Source organism: Pteronotus mesoamericanus, unplaced genomic scaffold, assembly GCF_021234165.1.
Source record: "Pteronotus mesoamericanus isolate MK-2021 breed Mesoamerican mustached bat unplaced genomic scaffold, CSHL_Meso_final contig_220, whole genome shotgun sequence".
NCBI lineage: Eukaryota > Metazoa > Chordata > Mammalia > Chiroptera > Mormoopidae > Pteronotus > Pteronotus mesoamericanus.
In genome coordinates this window covers 1,759,765-1,780,851 of record NW_026555091.1, presented here as the reverse complement: position 1 = coordinate 1,780,851, position 21,087 = coordinate 1,759,765, and the positions used below count along the sequence as shown (strand labels likewise).

Below are 21,087 nucleotides of genomic sequence, written 5' to 3'. Positions count from 1 at the left end.
ATAAGAAAAAACCAAAGTGCCTGATAAAAAGTGGCATACATATGTAAATCACAAGAAAAAAATATAAATGGCCAATTAACATTTTTAAAATGTTCAACCTCACTGGAAAGCAAAGAAAGAAAGAGTAAAGCAACAATCACATTATTGCTCAGTTAAAAATTGAAACAACCAGGGGTTCAGGAAAGATGGATACTTGATCTCATCATCTGATGATATCCCTTCCCTTTTGGGGTCCCCTCTGGAACCAAACATTGCCCAGGGCAGGTAAATATGCTAAAGGACTTTGGGGATACGCTGAGGATACAGGATCTTCTTGATTCCCAGCTGAGGTCTAGATTTGTGAGGTTGACAGATAGCAGAGTTTCAGAAAGATAAAGTATTATGATAACCTCTTTTGTCTGATCAATGAATGGTACCACTTTTGAGATGTCATAACTTATTAGTCAAATAGACATGGGAAATGGTCCCCAGAATTGTAGTTAACATTTGTTGCGAGCTTTTGTGTACCAAGCACTATTCTAAGCAACTTACGTGTTTACACATTTCAATTCTCACCACAACCCCAGGAAGAAGGTTCCATGCTACAGGTGGGAAGGTTTTGTTTCCTTTTTGTCTGTTTAGCTCATCTGCCCCAGGTCACAGAGCCAGGACTAACATACAAGCAAGCTGACTCTAGACCAAAAGCTCTGAGTCGTTATACTAGGACACATCAGGTATGCCACCACAAACGCTAGAGCATTTATTAGCATGTATTTACAGAAACAATATTGGATGTCTCACTGCAACCTGAGAAGCGATGGCTTTCTCTAACAGGCTCTAGCTACATTCCAGGTCCCTGGAAGATCAGAGGTCCCCTTCACTGGCTCACTGTATAAGCTAGTGGTACCTCAAGTTTCTCCTAAACACCAAGGACGCAGATTCCATAGTGCCAGCCCTGGCCTTGCCTACATCTGCATCTGGTAAGCACCTTTGGGTACCTAATTAATAACAACAGCTACTATCATTGAGCAAGGGGTAGGAAGCCAAACTGACCTCAGAACCCACAAGCGTATGCGCCTTCGTTAAGTCCATTATGAACAAGCGTACCATACAAACCATCACACACTATGGCCAGTTCAGCAATACCTAATCATTTGTATATGGAGGGCCCTGGGCTTCACTTTCAGTTTATCTCAAGGACTTTATCGGAATTCACTGCAGTTCCTGGACCATCAATCACCAACAAGACTGCCAAACTTCCTCCAGTTCTACATCTCTATATCCTATCCCAGCTGCTAAAAGCGTATGTATTATGGAAAAAGAAAAAAAAAAATGCCTTCCAACAGGAAGAACTGAACAATTATATAAATAGGAAATGAGGAGAATCAAACTTTTCATGCTTCTGGATATGTATTAATACTGAAAAAGTCTAAGTAATTCTCATTGCACTGAAAATAGGGAGGGGTTCGACCTCAACAATGTCCTGTGTGCACAGATGCATTTCAACAGATGATTATATCATATTTAACTCTGGCACACATACACTCACAAAAAGAAAAAAGAAAAAAAACAGGAAAGATCTTCTCAGTCAAGAATTTGCAGCTATAAAACCCTCCTAGCTACAACATTTTACCTGATTATTTAGGAAAAGAGAAGGGAGTTTTCATGTTTTAGTGACTTTTGAGGATTTTAGAATAAAACATCTGAACCGAAAGAATTCTCTGCTACTCCATTCTTTGAAGGGCTACCCTTGTCACGGACATTCAATTTCAAGAACTTAGTGGCAATAAAGCATTCGCTCATGGAGCAAGTATTTATTAAGTGCCCGTAATGAGGCAAGAAATATATTGTGCTAAGGAGAGTGGTGATAAACACAAAAAAGGAAAACGTCCCTGCCTTTGGAGAGCCGACACACCAGGTTTAGGGTACCGGCTGCGGCTTCCGTTTCCACACCAGCCCATCGTCACCGCTTCATTAACTGGTGACAGTGGAGCATCTCCCAGACGCACACGGATCAACGGGACAGGAAGCAAATCCCACTGCGCAGCTCCCCGTCTTGCTGTACCGGGCGGCACTGAAGTGGCACAAAGACCCACAAAAGGACTAAGGGGCAAATTAAAAGCTCCCTGCACATGAGAGAACAAGGACTGCACACAGGCAGCTGATCTCATTTCCAACTGGCGCATTGGGAAAACCCTCGTAAAATCTAGTGACAGTCGGCAGTGCCGTCATGCCAGGGAGAGTAAGGTCAGGCTCTAGCAAGGCCGACCACTTCGCGGGCCTGGCTGACCTGCCAGCGAACCACGCCCACTGTCCAGGCAAAGGGAAAGGTAAGAATTTACACTAAGCAGGTGTGTGACAGCAAGGCCGGTCCTGTGCCTGTGTGGTCACGACAGAGGTGTCTACAAGGGATTTTCCTCAGCGTCAGACTCAACATTGAAATTATTATTAAGATTTATCCCTTAATAAACTAGGGTTTGTCCATACTACAAAATGTCTATATTATAGAACACAGCCACCACAAATAGAGGAGTAAATCTACATGTTAATAAAGCAAGAGCTCCCGTGCATACTGTTAAAAGGAAGAGAAAAGAAAAGGTAGACCAATACGTACACTATGATACAATCTGTGATTTTTTTTTTAGGCTCACAAAGCAATATGTCATTTCTGAATGCAAAAGGTCTGAAAACATACAAAAACATCTAAAAATGATTACATTTCTGAGGACATAATAAAGAATCAAGCTGAAGAATTTAGCATTGTGTATAATCTTGTAATTTTTACTGGTAAATTATATTCATGTATTAACTACATCATTATGAAACTTACTAAAAAGAATTGAAATACAGAATATCTTGCCATAATGTAATGTGAATATGTCCAATAAAATTGAACAGTAAAGCACATTAAGTCACATTTCTTATAGTATTCATATTTTTCTTTTGAAAGGTGACTCATTCTTTTAATCTAAAAAGAATGGAGAGGGAAAATGACAGATTTGAAGTAAAAACCCATGGTTTTGATCATCTTTTCTGTTATAGTATATATCACAGAAAAGACCCAGCCCTGAGGCTGGACAGGAAAAATAAACCCCCAGCACTTACACGTATACAGACAAAGGAAGTCTTGAAGAGCCTAGTTAAAGAAGAAGTATAAATGACCCATGGACATGGACAACAGGGTGGGGATTGATCGGGGGCGAGGAGGGGCAGGGGAGGGCAGCAGGGGAAAACTGGGACTACTGTGCTAGAACAACAATTAAAAAAAAGACAATATGGGAAGCATTAAATCAAGCACCCTCATCAAATCCCTTTAAACACCCTTCTGCCATTGTGTCCACAGAAGATCCCACATCATCAAAGACAAGACTCAGCGTATCTGCAGCCCCAAGAACGGGAGATACAGAGATACAGCCGGAGGCCAGAGATACAGCCGGAGGCCAGAGACAGACAAGTCAACAAAGAGACAGGAAGGAGCAGGAGGGAAAAATGAAAATAATGACACCAGAACGAAAAGTGTGCTAGAGGCGTGTGGAACAGGACACGCGTCAGTGCCTGCCAGGGGCCACATGGCCGCCCCTACACAAAGCGAGCTAGCGGCCTGCGTTTGTACGGCAACCTGCCTGCACTGCCAAGGACATGGTGGAGGGAATCTCTGTAACACCACAGAAGTAGTTACCCCATTTTATGGAAAGAAACTGAAGTTCTGAGAGGTGAGGAAGTTGCCAAAAGCCGCACGGCCAACACCGAACTGGGGACTTGGCCTCCAAGCTCTAAGTACTTTCCAGGGTACCCGACTGCTGCTAAAGACTGTCCCTCAAAATGCTGATTTTTCAAATAACCATGAGAATTTCAAGAAGCAAAGGTATTATCAATGCAGTTGTTGATGTTTACATAGTAAGTTGTTGTTCTTTCCTCTAGAGAAGCTAGCTCTGAAAAAAATCTGATTTGTCCTTTCAAAATCAACAGGCTGTGGTTGAGGAAAACTACCAGTAATAATATACTTGCCTGCTTGTAAGTTCCATCCAGCAAGGTGTCCAGGTGTTGGAGGGGGGCAGGTGTCTTATCTTTGAACCTGGTTAACAGGCGGCGTTGAATGGCCCGAAATTGCACAGCTCTCTCAGATAAGAGTTCTTCTAATTTTTCACCATTTAGCCGCAGCTACAATGAAGAATTTCTTAAATTCAGGTTAAATGTGCACAACAAAACATACTTAAAGTAAGAATGCAGAAAATGCCGATAAAAATCTGAAAGAGTAATGAAGAAATTCACAGAGTTAAAAGGATTAAATGGCATTTGGAACATGAATACATAGATAAAATGGTAGAATAGGTCAAATAAAAATTTAGTAAAGATGCCCAGTATCACTGGGGAAAGAATAGATGATTTAACAAATGTCTTGTGAAAACTAATTAAACACATGGCAGAAATGAGCAAGAATTTCTCCCCCAGTATTTACCGCAAAATCAACTGCAGAGGAATCAAATGTTTAGACACAATGGAAGTACCAGAAAAATTAGAATTTTTAATAATCTCAGCATGAGAAAGATCCTTATGAGTATAGTCCAAGCCAAAAGCCACACACACATACACACAAATACACACGAAAAAGTACTGAAAAAATTAATTCTCTACGGTTAAAAAAAGAAAAACATTATGACTGATGTTTCACTCTGTCACATACTTTTCCCTGCTTTCACCGCAGCGCCCACACCCTGGCCTCTTTCTTTTTCTCTCTGTGAATAAAACTTGCTTTCCTCTCACGCTGATTCATCCTTGAAATCTCTCCTGGGGAGGCGGCCTGATGTGCACCAGCGCCCGCCGCGCCGGGCCGGGCCGGCCCCGCTGCAGAAGGGGCCCAGGAACGATCGGTGTTGTCTTCCTGGGGACTCTCCTCCACAAACCGCTAGGCCCCAGTCTGGCCCAGTGAAGCCGGACTTTCTTAAAATGCATCCGAGAGAATGGCAAAAGTTATCAATCCTTAAAATTCATAAATATATTCGCCAAATTGTCAATTTTGGTGCCACAGTGTGGTCAAACGTATTCTCCCCTATATCAGCATATATAAGAGAAACCCAAATAAGGCCAACTTCATTTGATAATGACATGTTATTTTTGATTGGATTATATGCACTGAGTTTTTCCCTTTAAGTTTACACTGTATTAAAAGAAGCCTTTATCACTTGAAGTCAATGCCTTTATAATGTTGAAAGGCACAGAAATGAGGTAGAATATTCATATGACCGGCAAGTTACATGAAATGATCATTCTCTCTCTCTCATACACACACACACACACACACATACACACACACACCGTAGTTTATAAAATGAAATGCAAAAACCTATTGGTGCCTTAAAAAGTAGTCACTCTAAAAACCAATGCTTCCTTGAATGACATTCAAAATTCTTTTCAAAGTCCCCTTTGTAATTGCCTTCAAAGTCTATTTATAAGCAAATAAGTAAGTAGAGCCTGGTGAATTTTACACAAAGACTGTCATTGTCCAATTCATTCACAAAACATGACTCTAGACTATTTCCAAATATCAAATCAGTCTTCAAATGATAAAGGTTGGACGCCATCAAGATACCCAAGAGAATCCAAAACAGGCTCTGAAGGTACTTCCAGAAAAAGATACGTAAAAATATTCAGGCAACAACATTGCTGTCAGACCTCATTTACTTAGACATGTAGCCATTTATCACTTACTAAGCGCCCATTATGCCCAATACTGGAGAATATTTTATGTGTTTAACCCTCATTCGGATGCAAAAGTCCTGGTACGCTTGTTAAAAAAAGAAAAGGAGAAATCACTTTACTTTATAATCACACCTCGTTTGTGGCTTGCTAGAATTAGTTAGCCAAACGGCTGCCGATAAACTCTAATAGTTTCAGCACCGGGTTATTGGGGTCAAAGGTTAAGTCTCATGTAGAAGAATTAAGTCAGCTCTGTTCTGGGGCCAGACCACATGCTTAGCTCCGGGCAGCCACTCTTAAATGTCTGCAGCTGATCACAAGCCAGGCAAGAGGGCAGGAACGGATTCACAGAATCCACTGTCTGCAAACGAACAACTTGAAGCCCATGGCCTAGTAGCAGGTATACTACACTTCTTACCTCTGCAGCATCTCTTTCTTTTGTGCACTCAAAAATATAAATAATGTGTGTTGGAATCATACACACCTCGAAATGATGATCGATCAACTCAAAATATTCTTGGAGGGGCACAGATCCAGAAAAAGAACATGTGAAATCTTTGATTCCCTGCTTTTCAAAATAGTCTTGAAGGCGGATAAGCAGCTCATTTGTTATGAGCCAAAGATCTTCGAACTGTTCACTCTGAATGCGATATCGTTCTGAGAGAGAAAAATAATGAAAGAAAATGCTTATTACTAGCTGAAAATACACAAATTATCACTAACTCTGACACAAATACCAAAACAAAAAGAACAAAGATTTCTTTTATGGAATATGGAAATGACTTCTACTGAGTTGATTAAAATATTTCTAGCGCGTTATTGAGGTTTTCTGCATTAGCCGCTTAACATTTTCAAATTTAAGCCAAAGGCATGTGGTCACAGTGGCAACCTGTAGTGCATGGTCCATTTTACTATGTATCTTATAATAGGTTTCAGTACAATTAAAAAACAAATTTGGGTCCTTTTAAAAGAAAAAAGCTTTACTTAAAAAATAAGAAAACAGCCATTGTAAAATATCTGGAAAGGGAAGGGATTAGTCAAAGAACATCTATAAATGGGTCATGGTCACAGACAAGGGAGGGACTGCCTGCGAGAGAGGGGTGAGCTGGGTGGAGGGCGGCAGAAGGGAGAAAACTGGGACAACTGTAATAGAATAAACAATAAAAAATAAATAAGTCAGGGGGAAAAAAAGAATATTGATGTGAAATACAATTTGTTCTATAGAGACTCCCCTACCCTGGACACTACAGCCAGCTTAAATCCTTGTAATCATAAACAAAGTTTTCTGCTTTTCAAGTAGTTCTTTTATTTGAAGAGCGATTTTGCAATCAGACCCTTCTCTAAATATAAATCTTATTTGCCTCCAGTCCTTGAATCCTTAGCTCCACAAGAGCCAAATTCCTGTCTCTTTTATTAGCTCCTCCCCTGACGATGCGGTGATGATGGCAGCAATGATGACAATGACAGGGACAGCAGTGGCAACATCGGCAATACCAACGTCTATGATAACAGAAGCTGTTATTGTTGAGCACCAGCTATCTACCAAGCACTGTGATTATAACCACCTTTTTTTTTTTTTTTTAATAAAAAGGGAAGCTAGGCACAGAGGATCTCAGAGGCTTGCCAAAGATCACAAAGCAATTTAAATATCAGAGCTAGAATTCATGGTAGGCAGATAATAAGCTCATGCTTTTTGATAAAAATGAATGGGTGTTCTTTCTTAAGATAACTGTGGTCAGAGAAAGTCACACTGGGAAGTTATCATCAGTGGTAGTAGTACTAGTAACAATGATGAAAACAGTATTACGAGCTAAAATTTACCTAGTACTTACAGTGTACCAGGAAATTGCTACATGCTTTTTAGGAATTATCTCATTTGATTCTTACATATTATAATTGTACTATTTCATCCCCGTTTGTAGGCATAGTAGTTTTTCCAGTCATTTAGACTAATTGTAATCCAGGGCTGGGATTGAAACTATCAACTTTTGAGTCCAGACCCCATTCCTAATCCTTTTGTGCACAAAGCTCAGACTTTAGGAATGGGAAGTATAGTCCAGGTAGAAGGAGTGGCAAGCGCAAAGACCGCAGGGCAGACAAAGTCAGACAGATCCCAGGAACAAAGAAAGGGCCAGACGTGGGCAAGACGTGGGCCAGACGTGGGCCAGACGTGGGCCAGACGTGGGCCAGAGTGAGGAAGAGTGCCTTTAGAGGAGGTGGAATGTTAGGTCAGGCCAGAACATACCGGGAGACCCATAAAGGTGGGTAAAAAGGTAGAAATTATCCTAAGTACAAAGGACTTTTCACCGTAGAGCAGTATGACACCATTGATGATTTTTTGTTTTGATTACAAGAGCTGCCAAAGGGGCAAGAACAGACTTACAGTTAGGACATTATAACCATGGTCCAGGTGACAGACGGTGGTAGATGTAGCAATTAAGGGCATCATGCTGGAGGGAAAGTCCCATTTCTCCCATCTTATCATCCTCTGAGCAAACCTTAAAATCTAGTAAATTTTTAAATCTGTGACTTCAATACAAATAAATTACCTAATCTTCAATGTCTTTATCTACACAAAAGGGAAAGTAAAACATACCTCACACGGTTGGCATGGAAATAAAACATAATGCTCCATGGGAAAGACCTACCCAAATGCAATTTATCTTTGAATTATGAAATTTAGGTCAATCACAATTAGATGTTTGAAAAATATTGGTCAAAAAATTTAAACCAGCTGATACAAAAAGTGTGGAGTTAAACAAGTAAAATACCTAAAGTTCAATTACAAATCCAAATATAAATAAAATTCTGGATACCCAGCAGCTGCTTGCTAAGATTGAATGCTTATATCCCCTCAAAACTCCTACATTAAATCCTAATGCCCAGTGTGATGGTATTTGGAGGCGGGGCCTTTGGGAGGTGACTAGATCATGAGGGTGGGGCCCTCATGAATGAGATCAGTGCCCTTTTAAAGAGAGACCCCAGGGAGCTCCCATGCCCCTCTGCGATGTGAGGACACAGCAAAAAGACAAGCATCTACGAACCACGACACAGGCCCTCATCGGATACCAACCTTGATCTTGGACCTTCCGGCCCCCAGAACTGTGAGACACAAATTTCTATCATACAAAAGCCGCCCAGTCTATGGTATCTTGTTGTAGCAGCCCAAATGGACTATGGCAAGTATACTACTATGACCAAGTATAATGCACAGATGCCACCAAATAAAGGAAGTATAAAAGTAATGAACATTTAAATAGATTTAATATTTTCTGTAACATATTTGGCTTTAATTATTTTCTTATTGTCATTCATATATGCAGGGAAGAGGTAAAACTAAATTTTTTGCAATAAAAAATTTATAATTATACTTTGGTTTCAGAAATATAAACAATTATTTTTAAGTTGATTTTTTTCAGATTACCAAAAATCAACAAGAATGAATGAGTCAAAGATTCATAAGGCATTATTTTGATTATTAAGCATTTTCTCAGTATTTGTGTTCCAAAATGGTTAACATTGTCCTGGAGACTTTCCAGAGTATACATTTCATGGAAAGAAGAAATAAAAATCTATTTATAATAATATAACATGAAAGAAGAAAGTTGTATTTTAAAATACACCCTTACAATACTGGTAATTAAAATAGCTTCCAAAATGAACATTCAATTTATTTTTTTTTATCTCTTTTCCTTTGCATCTTGTAATAGCAGCTCAGTGGAAATAACCATTCTGGCTTCCAAGTGAAATAAATTTGGATGATTGGAGCCCAGTCAACTGCCATTCCACTCGACTACAAATGGAGACAATAACGGATTTAACTAAGCAGGGCACAGAAATGCACCACGTCAGTGTCTATTCATGTCAGAACATCTGAAGTTCATCAATATAAATAATGTTTGTATTCATGTCATAAACAAAGCATCAGTATAATTTATGTTCTTTGGAAATTTTTAAATGTGAGATGGAAAAGCAGATGAATGCTTTTGAAATCAAAAAGTTTGAGAAAGTAATATAAACAATTTCAGTAGATATTAGTATATTATTCTAAATATACAACCTCTCCAATATTAGTAGAAACTATAGATGATTTCTCTAAATTTACTTTTCAAAAGGCTTTTTCCAAGCTAGATTTATATAATTTGCTCATTGTCCCTTGGTAATATTGCTAAGAAATTCTAAGGTAAATATTATACAGTAACATATTGATGAATCACTGCATACATTAAAGGGCGTTCAGTGCGTTGGTAGGTTTCAGGTGACTTTGGACTTAATCATTACGCTTATCCCTAAAATTTTTGGTTTCACTGGAAAGCTGTCATAAAGCTCCTACTATATAAAATTTACAGCGTGAAAGAAATGTCACTGGTTTCCGAAGCCCAGTGCTCTATCAAGCACCTGAGGAGAGCTGTCCCTCTTCGTGGAGCACCTCCACCTACTAAACTCCTATTCACCCTTCAAGACCCTTCACAAATGAGATCTCTCACAGGACCTCATTCCTTTGGGCTTCTGCAGCACCTAAAGTGGGCTTCTGTAAGCATACCAAGCACTGTTACTTGTCCTCCACCTGTCCGTCTCTCCCATTAGTCCGGGAGCTAAATGCGAAATGAACAGAAGCAAGAGCAAGCCTCTCCCACTCTTTGTTTCTGAAGACAGTCTGGTTAACATGTTTCAAGGTTACATACGGAACTTTGTCTCCATTGTCCTTCTCTCCATCCTCACAAGCCGCTCCCCCAAGGTCACACCCTCCCTGCTGAGCTCGTCAGTATCTGAACCAGCAGCCCCTCTGAACTGGTGACTTCAACATCTCATTCATTCTCAAATCACCATTTACGTTCTTCTAGCTGACTCTATAATTTCTATTTCATTTCTTAAACCTCATTGAGACTTGTGACCCATTGAATCCATACTTTTCACCATATATATCAGCTTTCTCTAATCTTTATTTCTCTTATCATCTTAGATTTGGTAGCCCATTAGTGTAAACATTCTCATAAAAACAGTTTATCTACAATTCTGTTTCCAAATCCCAGCCTTTAGTTGCTTGGCTGCTAATAAACAAATCACTGCCAGGGAAAATCATCTAAGGATGACTGGTTTTACTTCAAAATTCAGGATGTCAAACTTCAAATGAGACTCTACATTGTCTTATTCGTGAGTTTGTTTTCTTATTCTCTAAGACACTAATGTCACTTTTTTTCAAAGTTAGACATCATTGAGCTTCCTTATCTTTCCACCAACAGGTCTACAAAGCCTCCCTGGATCTGCATCCAGTCCCCCCTATTATAGGAAAGCTACAGAAGCTTGTCCTTCCGTCCCCTTGGACACCAAAAATGCCCCCCTCAGGGTCCGCATCCCACCCCCGCCTCATTCTCTAAGACTTTGCTGCTTTGAGATCGCTTTCTCCTTCCTGATTATCAGTCTCTCCCACTTAACTCAATCATTTCAATTAATATTCAAATGTGTCCTAATATTGCTCATTTAAAAACAAAACGAAATCCACGTTCCTTCCAGCTGCATCTCACTTCTCAATTATTGAGATTGGTTGTCCAATTCTTTCTGAAAATGCTACTGAAAACTTGCAACACCATCTAATCTAAATTTATCCTTGGATTAAGCTGCAGTTTTTCGACTACCCGATTTGAGATCAAATTATATATAGTAAATTGAGTTTTATCATTATTTTTAATGCTCTATAAAATTTGCTACTCCTAAATTATAACTGTTTAAGTGTAATAATTATAAAGATAAGCTATAGAGACATTATTGAAGAAGTTAAACTGTCTTTGTGATATTCAGAAGAGAAATTGCATCCTAAAATCTGCATCAATAAAGGCTATGCATTTCCTAAACTGATTTGATTTTATCGTTTGAACATTCTGAAAGTTGAAATTAAAATACTTTCTTGTTGTTTTTAGGCTGCGAGTACCTTACTGGCTTATACAGTACATATTTCAGTGTTGATCCTAAGAATCCTTATCTTTATTAATTGCATGCTCTTATTTTCTCTGTTTCTTTCACTATTTTCCCCTTTCAAATTGTGAACATTTTTGTAGATTTTAAATCCTTTAAGAAACAAGCAGAACAAGGCAAGGTACAAATAGATATAGTACAGATAAAGGTAAAACTGGAGCTAGAGAGAAGACCAAGACGAGTACAGGCACAGGGAGGGACGGGTACAAGGGGAGGCGGGGGAGAGGAGTGGCAGGGTTTGCTGTGCGAGGTAGTAAGTCAGTGTGTGGGTCTGGATCTTCAGAGGGAGGCATGGCAGGAGGACATACACACATTTAGGCAACGGCATGTTTTTTCTGAAATCCCACTGTATGTAATCAGTCAAAGTAATTGACTTCCACGTAGAAATGTTCTACAATTCTGATTACAAAAATATTTGATCTCATAAAATTTGACCTATCTTGTTATTTTTAATAACTTTATAGAGGTATAATATACCAAAAAAAAACCTGTATATCTGTAATGTGTGTAATTTAATTCATTCAGACCTGCGCATACATCCGTAAAACTATCACTGCGATCACAACAGACACTTTCTGTCACCTGTCTTATTATTTTCAATTTAGGACTATGGAAATCATTTTAAGAATTTCGCTAGTGCAGAGTATTTTTCCTAAATATTCTAACCTTCAATGTTTTGTTTTTTCATAGTTTGCATAATAAACTCTAAAAACTCCGCTTTCTGAAAATAAAAACCTTTTCCGCCCCCCGCCACTGCGATTTAGTATCTGCAGCAATGAGCTTCATTCGTTTTTTCCTGTTTTGCCCGATCTATCCCGAACCAGGAAATTGAACTAAAATGACCATACAGCACATGGAGGCCCTGGTTGACTGCCACGCAGGTTTTAAAGAGATGAATATGTGGAACCCAGAGAAAACACTCTCCAAGACCCAAGGGCACCTCCGTAGGAGGCCCTTGACTGTTCACCAGGGATGAAGTGGTGTGCTCTTTGCCTTTGTAGGGTTTTCCTGTCGGTCCAGATTTCAGACTCAAGACTAGGTGTCTCTCACAAAGACATAACATGCCAGACACAGATGGGTCCAGATCGCTGCGCTGCTTCCCCGGGGACGAAAACCCCCCAGAGCAGCAGGGAGCACCAGCCCCGGCCTCCACCCCAGGAAACGGCGCTGTCTACGCATCTATCTCCCTCCATCACAGGGGTGTTTCCTAGGTAGAATTCTGTGTGTCCCTGAAGCCAAAAACCATGAGGAATCGGAACGGCTACTCTTCAGGTGGCAGGTGGCACAGTTCCTGTGGGTCCTTGTTTGAAAGGCCCTGTCCTACCGCATGATTTAGCCTGTCTGCCCACACCTCAGCTGTGTCAAGGGACTGCTACCCACGCAGATATATGTGCCTGAATCAGCTAAAGACCTGAATATCTGGTGATGTTTCAATAATGGTAAAGTAACCATGACCCCGGAAATGCTTTAAAAGTTACTTTTTCTAAAAAAAGGATAAATATAATGCTTTAGGACAGAAATATCCCCATTTTTAACAAAGACTAACTTCTTGCATTTCTTTAATGATCACAGTTGCACTCAGCATACAACATCCTCAACTGAGGTCAAACAGATGCATACAATTTCCCAAGGAAATGTTGGCAATTTTTTAGTTTAACTAAAGAGAATAAATTAACAAAGAAATACACCCAAGTGATTCCATCACCCAAGTGAAGAGCAGAGCCCATGAAAACACAATGGCCCCTGATACGAAGAAGACCATCATCACGACCAATCACAAAGACGCCCAGAAGTGCTGAATCTTCTCGTTTTTCTCAGAATGGTCTCAGATTTTGGGGACGTAGTCTGGAATATTCATCTGTATCCATGTCTATTTTACAAGCCACCAATCCGTATATTCCAGAAGTTGTTATGATTTTAGCCACAGAAACATTGTTAGAGTTTCTAAACCAGGAATGTGTGTGTGTGTGTATTCTTCCTGCTAACTCCTTTATTTTTCAAAAAGGATTAAGTCCCTATTTTACTATAAATCCTTACTATCAAAGAAATAACCAACTAAAACTGCAAATTCATAAAGCAGAGAGTAACAGCCCATTGCACAAACTGCAGATTTAAAAAAAGCTGGGGCCAGTGCTCAGCCAAATATATATGTATATCTACATGCACAGGGCAGGGCAAAAGTAGGATTACAGCTGGGAGTATGCGACACACAGAGTTTATTCTTATATTATTACTTATTATATTATTTTCCATAAGAACAACTGTACACCTACTTTTGCCCCACCCTGTATCTACATATGCATTCATTCCACCTAATACCCCACTGTTCCTAAAATTTGTTAAACACTTCCTTAATATTTTACTTTCTTTCCATGAAGTAGCTTTGGTATCCTACATGTATCAAAAGACAGTTTTTCATTGAGTAGTTTTGACTATTATGGGAAGCAAACAAATCAATAAAGTATATTTAAATCTCAAACTCAAAGTTTATATAATTAGCACTTTTCATTATGCTGAGATTAGTCCCAGCAAAAGTCATTCGCTTTCACCTTCGTCTTTGCCAATGTCCAAAAGAAGCATATAAGAATATACACACACTTAAAAGTTAATTCCAGTTTCTAGTAGTCCCCCAAATAGTTCACCATATACTGGTACCTATCTCAAAAACATTTATCTATTCTTTAAATTCCTCTTTCAAACTCTCCTCATTCCCTGACAAAGATTCATATCTCTAATAAAACAGGATCTTATTTTTTTTTAACTTTTAGGTCCTCTATAATTAATACCATAGCTCTTTTCAATATTTAGCTGAACATCATCCTTTGCAGAAATCCTTGATGTTGAGGTAGTGTACTTAACAGAAAAATGTCAAAAGCCACAATCCCATGGTTTTACTTACGAGAAGTTTTGGAAGCAAGAAGAGTAACTTGGGAGCCTCCTAAGAAGCGAAAACCGATTACATTCACCTGATCATCTTCTGACTGATTGGCAAAGCCTACAAGGAAAAAAAAAAAGAAACAAAAAAATCACCTTATATAACTATGAGGCAAAACACTTAATGTCTGACATAGGAAGCTTTGCTGATGACAAATATTTCTATGTCACTAGTCATGTTTAAAGCCCATGTATGAGCTATATTAACTGATTTCCATGCTAGCTTCCAATGGCTAAAACCTTTGCCCCACAAAGACCCTCTGAAGTCACCTAATTTCCTTTCTCCTGCTAGTTCATCCTAGGTCTAAGGCAGGACATGTACGAGGTGAACCTAGAACAAGAGTGAGGAACTATCAGTGACTAGAAGAGCTGTATGAAAAGGATGTAAGAGCCAATTTAAAGACATGGCCAGAGATGAAAATATTTGAGTATCAAAAAAGATAGTAACTGCAATGAAGTAAAATACATCAAATAGAATTAAAGGCATGTGCTTATGCTGATACTAAAAAAAAAAAAAAAAAAAAAGCCAAAAGCTCAGTTTTGGAGGATTCTAGAGAGTCAACTCATATTTAAAGTCAGTAATAAACACAGAGAACCAAGCATTTATGCTGATGACCCTACTCAGACTGTACCATACAACCCACGGTAGATGAGAAAAAGGTTCTCCATCTAGAAATATTCCCGCTAAAAATGGAAGGAAGTTTAAAAACAATGGAGTATGACTATTTTCTTCTTCCAACCAATTAATGGATCTCCACATTGAATATCAAAGGCCGTTACCATCATACACATACAAAAAGAGACAAGCAGTTACCATGTATCCCCTGCTAAAAGTATATACCACTATTCATTAAATAGTGTGGTCAAAATAAGCCTGACTATTAGCTCTAGCCACAGCTACCAACTTACAGGCAATAAGATGGACAGAGAAAATACTAAACAACATCACAGGGTGTAACCAGTGAAATTCAAAGTGTGGGAAACGTATAGGAAAAATAATCTATGCTCTTCAACAAACAATTAAAAAGGGAGCTGAAGCGGGAAACCTACAGAAAAGAAGACATCAAAAACTCATATCCAAAAATTGCAAAAAAGTGAACCACATTTGAATCCTGACTCGAAATAAACAAAAAATTATAATATTGGAGACTTTCACTCCAGGCCAAGATAGAGAAACAGGAGCCAAAGTCACCCTTCTATCTAAGACAACTGAAACTATGAAACAAAAAATATGAAGCACTTTTTTAAAGACACTGGGGATCAAGAAGTGAACAACAATGATCCTGGACAAACAAGAAACAAACAAAGCGAGCACTGCGATTGCTGGATTGCTGGAGAAAAAGCTCCGGGCCGCAGGGGGCGGGGGGTGGCCAAGGGGCCGCCCAGCCTTCTCCCCAGGAAGAGGGGAGAGAGTTAGGACTCTGGAAAGGCCAAAGTAGCCAAAGTTCAAGGGCAAGGTATCAGAGACAAGAGAGCAGCAGAGGGAGCTCTTCAGAGATCTGCAGGGGGCCCCTCGAGTACACATCAGAATACTAATCAGTACACGTCTGTAAGAAAATTATGTGAAGCTAGGGGAAAAAACACCCAAAAAGATTACAGGGGATATGGAATCGAAGATTCCATGGAGAGCCAGGAATAGTCCCTGCTCTCACTGGCCAGATATAAACCGGCCTGATTCACTAGGCCTCATGAAGAATTCATAGAAGAGTCTGGCCTCAGTAGGAGGCGAAGTCTGCCCAAGAATTAAAGTGGTGCTCCCGTCCTGCCTGACAAAGCTTAGAAGAAACACCTGAAAGGATCAAACTTTTTCAAGGAACTTAAATGTGTCACAGGAAAAAGAAAAAATAAAAAAGCTCAGGAATATTTAGAGGGAAACTAAAATATTCGACACACAACTAGGGAAAATTCAGAAGCTCTGTTCTTCAGTCAAAAATTACAGGACATGCAAAGAAGGAAGAAATTACAATCTATAACAAGGAACAAATCATTCAAAACTAACGCAGAAATAACACAGATGACAGAGTCAGTAGACAAGGGCGTTTAAAGTTATTATATTGTTATCTGTGTTCAAAGAAGTTATATTAGAGACATGGAAGATATTTTAAGAAGAAAAGAAAGACCCGTATCAAACTTTAAGAGATGATAACTATGATGTCTGAGATGAAAAATAGTCAATACATTGAGTGAAAGTATTCAATACAAGCACACCACGCACAGCAGAAGAAAAGTACTTGAGTGTATAGCAATAGAAACTACCCAAAATAAAGTTCTAGGAGAAAGAATGATTGAAAAAACAGAGCATCACTGAAGTCTGGGACCCAGTAACAGATTTTTAAAATTTTCCCTCTAGATCCAACATGTGGGATATAGGTGTTCTTTTCTTGGGGTTCCTGGATGTGTGTTCATATTGAACATGCTGGAATCCTGTAATTGTTTAAAAGAAGCATTCTTGCCCTGGCTGCTGTGGATCAGTGAATCGAATGCGAGCCTGCGAACCAAAAGGTCACATGTTCGATTCCCAGTCAAGGCACATGCCTGGGTTGCAGGCCAGGTTCCCCAGTTAAGGGCATGTGAGAGGCAACCTTGATGTATCTCTCACACAATGACCTTTCTCTCCCTCTCTGTCTCTCTCCCTTCCCCTCTTTCTAAGAACTAAATAAATAAAATCTTTAAAAAAAAAAAGAAGCACTCTTAATACCTTTTCACTTTCCCTTGTTCATGAGTACTTTTCACTCACCATATAGGTAAGACTTTTATATGTTGATGTAGAATGAAGTTGGATCAAACTTTTTTTTTTGGTTATTCATTTCTAAATTTCACATTTCTTTTATAATAAGAAAAAGTAGTTATTTTAAATATACCTTTTCTTCCTTACCAAAAAAAGAACAGAAGTAAACAAATAGGAAGAGATGCTGATTAAAAGTTGATTTATTTCTTCTCTATGAAGCTCATTAATTTTGTTTATTTCAGTTAAAAAGTAGGTTTTCCATAGCAACTTTGGCATCAATATATAAAAGTCTTATATATACCAGAAGTGAAAGGTACTGATGAAAAGTGAAAAAGTAATGAGAGAGCTTATTTTAAACAGTTACAGGCTTCTAGCATGTTCACTATGAACACAAATCCAGGAACTCCAAAAAGAACACACTATATCACATATGTTATATCTTGAGGGAAATTTTTTAAAATCTGTCTTTTCTAAAATAAAGTCTGTCATCGAGTTCCATTTCTAAAGTGACAAATGAAGTGACAAATATATGCTGATAAGCCTAAGATACCAATGATATCAAAAACAATTAAGCCTCAAATCAGGAGAAAAAGGGATGAGTTACCTAAGCTTTCTCTAGTGTGCGGAGATTAACTCTGTGATCAAAAGCATGCATTCTTATTCTGCCTCTGTGGGTCATCCATCTGCAGTAAATAAATACCAACTACTCAGAAGCTAGAGTCTTAAACTTTTTTCAAAGGCACCAATAAATTCAGTGTGCAACATATAATTTCCTACTAAGCTCCCTGGAGAGTATAGGAGACCCACAGAATTAATGCATTTATTTAAGATGTTATGAAGACAGTGACTCCTTCTGCCCTTTTTATAATTCAAATTTGTCATAAGAAAATTGACTAAAAAGGAAAGAAAGGGGAAGAAAATGAGAAAATAGTACAAAACTATTTGCTAAAAACCCATATAAATCTCTCCAAACTCAACTCAAACTAAATAGATCAATTGCAATAAAAAGCATTCCATTTTGAAGGCTTTTCAGAGTTACACATAAATAAAGCTTTTAAAACACTTCAAATTAATGGGAAATAAATTTTAAGCACTTTAAGTAGTTAATAACACTAAAGTTGACTTACCATAAATTGCTAAACCTTGTGGGAAATACTCATTGTATTCTAAATCCTACCCACTAGAGCAAGGGTGAGGGTGCATCGCATAGTCAACAGTGACTATTTTTGATGAGGGATTTAAAAGGGTTGATTGAATTGCCAGATTTGTTTCTTTAATTCCACCCCATCACCAAGAAAGTAAATAGATGGGACACATTAGAAACCTTGGTTACTAAAGGTGTTTTAACGAATTAGCGCCTCCCTTTTCTCTAAAGCACTCAGGAAGGAAGAATGGACACCTGGAGAAAGTCACACCTTCACAAGTCACCCCAAAGGTTCACTGTGAGAGTGAAGCTTTACGTACGAAGCCCCTTCTAACGATCAGAGCCTGAGAGTGAACAGTCGCCGCCTCCAGCGGCCGCCAATGACAGGGCCACGGAGGGAGCACCTACTTTAAGCAATTACTTTTCGGGGGCACAAGCCTCTACTTTGGAACGGTACAGAGCCAAAAACCGACAATGGAAATGATAAATATTTACATTCCAAGCCAAAAAATTCCACAGTCTAAGAAGAAACATTTGATGTTTTCATTTCTGAATACTGAAGCAAAATAATTATTATACTAATTTTAATCAAACTTAAAAGGTACCTTATTACCTTGTTGATATAAGCTATTCGCCTTTGAACAGGCAAGGAAAAAATCCTGGGGGCATTTTTATATTCTGACTTAACAATTATCTGATAATTACCCCATCATTACCTGCTGATGAAGGATTCCATTCTAAATTCTCCACATTTCTGATAGTACAGGCATGTTACTTCAAAAGTCCTACCTGGAAAGAGACTGGGAAGGCTGACTGGAGATTTGTTGGTATCGATAGTCAGCTTGTGGCTTGCAATTTTTGAAGGCTGACCTGGTAGGCAGACAAGTTGCAGGGGAAGTCTAAATTTACATTGGCTAACTCGAGGAATGCCTGAAATAAAAAGAGGGAAATGCGGAGTCAGAGATTTGACAAATAATTTCACACACAAAAAATCTGTACTGCTAATCATCTGACTAGCAACATATCTTAGTTTAAAAGTTTGCTGGCTGGCCATTTTGTCTAAAATAACTGAAATAACAGCACACTATCATAATTCACATTTTTATATTATTGTCAAAAATTGCAAGGCAATATCGAAGGGATGATTCCATAAGTTATAGAAATGTCTAACCACTATGCTGTACACCTGAAACTAATATAATATTGAATGTCAACTGTAATTTAAAAATTAAAAAATAAGGAGTACTATAGAATTTTTTAAGTGAAAGGCAAAATTAAAATCTTAAAAATGAACACAGGCATGAAGTCTGCCTTTAATAGTAATACCATATTTTAAAAATCATCACAGTGAAACCTATATATATTTTATAGCCAATTATTGAGCGATCTTTAAAATAAGACCTTCAAAGTTCTAGACCTAAGTTGACTACTAGCTAAAATTAACAATGACTATGAAATTTACATCAGAAAGACTCTATATGACCTAACAATTTCTCTACCCCAAAAGTCCTTTAATGTTTAGCTTTTTTTACTTATTAAAAATCCAAGTTACAATTAACCATTTGCAATAAATTATGAATATGAAGGCAGAATTTGCTCTACTTAAGTTCTACTGAAGTTAATGACATTTTATATATGAAGAACATTACTTTCAAATGAATTAAATTTGTCTCAGTCCACCGAACTTCACATTTCTCAGTTAAGCGACACTTTGAAAGGCTTCCATAGTCACTCAACTGCCAAACTTTTCATTATCTATACAGGGGTATTGAAATAGGTAAATGAACAATAAATACAAATAAGGAATTTTATGTCAGAATTAAAAGTTTTTAAATATTTTTATTCCTCTTTTTCATTTTTTATTGTCATTCTATTACAGTTGTCCCAATTTTTCCCCCTTTGCCCTCCTCTACCCAGCCCACCCCCCACTCCCACAGTCAACCCCATGCAGTTGTCCATGTCCATGAGTCATTCATACTGAAATGTTCCTTTTAGAACAAGAGGGACAAAGAGACGGTGAGAAACGTTGATGCGAGAGAAAAACATCCGTTGGTTGCCTTCCGTACGTGCCCAACTGGGAACCGAACCTGAAACCCAGACATGTACCCTGACCACAAATAGAACCAGCGACCTTTTGGTTCACAGGACGATGCCCCACCAACCGAGCCACATCATCTGGACAGAATTAAAACGCTTTTAAATTCATTCCTTTCATTATTTTTACAGATAATGAAACAGAAACCACAAGCAAATTAGGCTCTCTACATATAAATGTAGAAAAGCAATTCTACAACTTTGGTTTTCACTCCTTTTACTCTAGGATTCTTCTTTCTTTTTTTTTTAATTCCTCACTTAAGGATATGTTTCATTGATTTTTAGAGAGAGGAAGGGAGACAGGAGAAGGAGGGAGGAAAAGACAGACAGACAAAAGAGAAACATCAATGTGAGAGAGAAACAATGATCAGTTGCCTCCCTCACACACTCTAACCAGGGACAGAACCCACAACCTAGGTATGTGCCCTGACCAGGAATCAAACAAATGAATATTTTGGTGCATAGTATGATGCCCCAACAAACTCAGTTACCTGGCCAGGGCTATGATTCTATTTTTGATTGGGTAAGATAAAAGATA

The 21,087-nt window shown here is 38.5% G+C and overlaps 1 protein-coding gene across 1 annotated transcript in view; it reads right to left on the bottom strand.

Moving 5' to 3' along the window:
• Positions 1–1,993: 1,993 nt before the first annotated feature.
• Positions 1,994–21,087, bottom strand: part of BBS9 (Bardet-Biedl syndrome 9) — a 179,961-nt gene continuing 160,867 nt past the window's right edge. The window contains exons 16-20 of the mRNA XM_054571306.1: positions 19,245–19,385; positions 14,549–14,644; positions 6,161–6,333; positions 3,988–4,140; positions 1,994–2,053 (exon numbers count right to left, since the gene is read on the bottom strand). Of these exons, the coding sequence (XP_054427281.1) occupies positions 1,994–2,053; positions 3,988–4,140; positions 6,161–6,333; positions 14,549–14,644; positions 19,245–19,385 (623 nt within the window). The remainder of the gene's footprint in view (positions 2,054–3,987; positions 4,141–6,160; positions 6,334–14,548; positions 14,645–19,244; positions 19,386–21,087) is intronic.